At 30.1% G+C, this 2,856-nt stretch overlaps 1 protein-coding gene across 1 annotated transcript; it reads left to right on the forward strand.

Annotated features, from left to right (window-relative positions):
- The first annotated feature begins 362 nt into the window (after positions 1–362).
- LOC107019071 lies at positions 363–2,405 on the forward strand. The gene is made up of 2 exons (XM_027916995.1): positions 363–397; positions 431–2,405. The coding sequence occupies exon 2, from the start codon at positions 448–450 to the stop codon at positions 1,339–1,341; it is 894 nt and encodes a 297-aa protein (XP_027772796.1). The 5' UTR covers positions 363–397; positions 431–447; the 3' UTR covers positions 1,342–2,405.
- Positions 2,406–2,856: the final 451 nt, after the last annotated feature.

Below are 2,856 nucleotides of genomic sequence, written 5' to 3' on the forward strand. Positions count from 1 at the left end.
CCTCAAGTTATTATAATTACATTTTAACCCATTTTTAATACTATAAATACACCTATCCTCTACTATTTCTTACAAAATCATCTATTCTCATTTCTCTCATCTATTTTCTATATTCTATCAACTCTCAAGTGTCTATCTTAATTTCTATTCAATTTTAATTCTCATATTATTAGAATCCATATATTTCAATTTTCAATTCAAAATTTTCATATTATATCAATAAATATAATTATATTATCTCATATTTGTTATCAAGTATTGGTTGGAGTTTCAAATTACAAGTTACAACAAACCACAAGCTTCAACAATCGGTTTAACGTCTGCTATTAACGCAGACGTTTGGTACATTCGTTTCATAATATTTATATTTTATTTTTCGTCTTTACTTTTGTGTTATTATTATTTTTATATTACACTATATATATATATATATATATAAAATTAAGTATGAGTTCTAGCAAAAAAAATAGCGGTAAAGGAAAAGAGAAAGCACAAGATAACGAAGAAAGTAGACTTTTTAAATTATTTAATTTTGGTAAAAAAAATAGTAAAGAAAAAAAGAGTAGTAAAAGTGGTGGTACTTCATCTAAATCAACGAGTAGAGTTAGATTTAACATAAATGATTCTACTTATGTTGATGATACTCCTTATAATATTGATTCAAATGTTCAACTCGATCACGAAAGTTTAGAACGACGTTATGGTAATATTAATCCTAATGTTGATGAAAATTCAGGTGAAGAAGTAGAAGCTGATTTGGGAGAAGAGGAGTTAGATGAAACACCTACTAGTCCGGTGACAGAAGTTCCAAATGAGACTATCAATTTACCGGAGCAAAATTTTGGACATCCACCCCTTATACCTCCCACAAGGGAGAAGGTGAAGTATCAACGACCTAAAACTTCTATTGTGTGGCAATTTATGACTTTTGATAAAGAAAATAGTGTTGCTATTTGTAATAAGTGTAAGCAACCTTTTAAACATAAACAAGGTGGGGGTCAAGGTGGAACGGGGGGATTAAATAGACATTTGTTATCTTGTGTGCCGATTCAATATAAAGAAGCTAAAGCATTAGCCAATAGAAAAAAGGGAATTTCAATTAATGAATTAGATATTACCGGTAATGCATCGATAGGGGCTTCTAACATGGTTCAAGGAACATTAGATCCTTTTAACCCCGCTGGTCCAATAACACAACGTAAATATAATAAGGAATTAGATCGGAAAAATTTAGCTAAAATGGTTTCTGTTTGTGGTTTGCCTTATAGTTTTCCTTCAAATCCCGGTTTTGTCGAATATATTCAACAAACTTATAATCCGGATTATAGAGGCTTTTCATGAAATACTGTCAAAACTGATGTTTTGAATATCAAGGTAAACATTGTCAATTTCTTCGTTGTCTATTTAGCATATTAGATAGTAGAGTGTCTATTACTTCGGACATGGGTCGTAGTGTTAATGGAAATGATTATTTAACTGTAACTGCACATTGGATTGATCATAATTGGAATTTGCAAAAAATAATAATATGTTATAAACTATGTATAGAGAAAAAAAACTGGTGCATATTTAGCTTCAAATATTTTAAGTGTTTTAGATTATTACATGATTATAGATAAAATAATGTCTGTCGCATTAGATAATGCATCTAATAATACAAATGCTGCTAACATGTTAAAAGTTAGATTATGTCCAATTGACAATAAAGTTTTTCATGTTAGATGTGTTGCACATATATTAAATTTAGTTGTACAAGATGGTATTTCATTATTTGATTGTGGTAGCGTAAAAGTTGAGTATGTTGTTACCTGGATTTTTCATACAAACAATGCTGCTAGAATTAGGGAATTTAATGAGCGTTGTTCACTATGTGAATTGTCACCTAGAAAAATTCCAAAACATATTAAAACAAGGTGGAATTCTCTTTACGAAATGCTTTCGGTTGCTTATAAATATAGAAGACCCATACAAATGGTTTTTAATGCTCATAATGCTGACCCATTAGATAGAATTTGTGATGAAGATTGGGAAGAAACTAAAGAACTAGTACAATTTTTAAGACTTTTTTATGATGCTACTACCATGTTTTCGGGAATTTATTATCCTACTATTTCATCCGTATTAATAAATATTTGTGCTCTTTCAATTCAATTTTGTAAATATAAAAAAATAGATAAACTTAGAGTTGCAATTGAAGGTATGATTGAAAAATTTAAAAAATATTTTTTTCCTATTCCTCAAGTTTTTTTAACGGCTACTTTACTTCATCCTGTTTATAAATTACAAGGTGTGAAAGACCTTGTCGACACTTTTTATGAAACTTTAGAAATTTTACCTGAAGAAATTCCAGATTGTGAAACGTGTAAGTCTAGCATAAAAATAGAAGCAAAAGTTTTGTATGAAAATTATAGAACCACTGAAAATTTTCAAGGAGAAGTTGGTCAAACTTCTAATGTTGAGATTGATTTGTCAGTTCCAATTTCATGTTATATGCGAGGTTTTCTTGGTCTTAATTCTACTAACCGTGATGATTTTGAAGAATATCTTAATCAATCTTTAGAAAACTTGGAAATCAAAGATGGCAATGAAGATTTATTAGGATGGTGGAGTAGACGAAGCGATGCATTTCCAACTTTGAGCAAAATGGTTCGTGATATTCTAGCTATTCAAGCTTCATCAGTTGCATCGGAGGCTGCTTTCAGTGCGACAAAGTTTCAAATCGGTGAGCATAGACATTCATTGGCGGAAGACAGTTTGGAAACAACAGTTTTATTTAGAGACTGGTGCAATGCCGAAAGGAGGAATAACAATTTGCCAAAGTTAAGTAAAAAACAAGCAACTTGGATCAAAACACAA

Source organism: Solanum pennellii, chromosome 5 (genome assembly GCF_001406875.1).
Source record: "Solanum pennellii chromosome 5, SPENNV200".
NCBI classification, from domain to species: Eukaryota; Viridiplantae; Streptophyta; class Magnoliopsida; order Solanales; family Solanaceae; genus Solanum; species Solanum pennellii.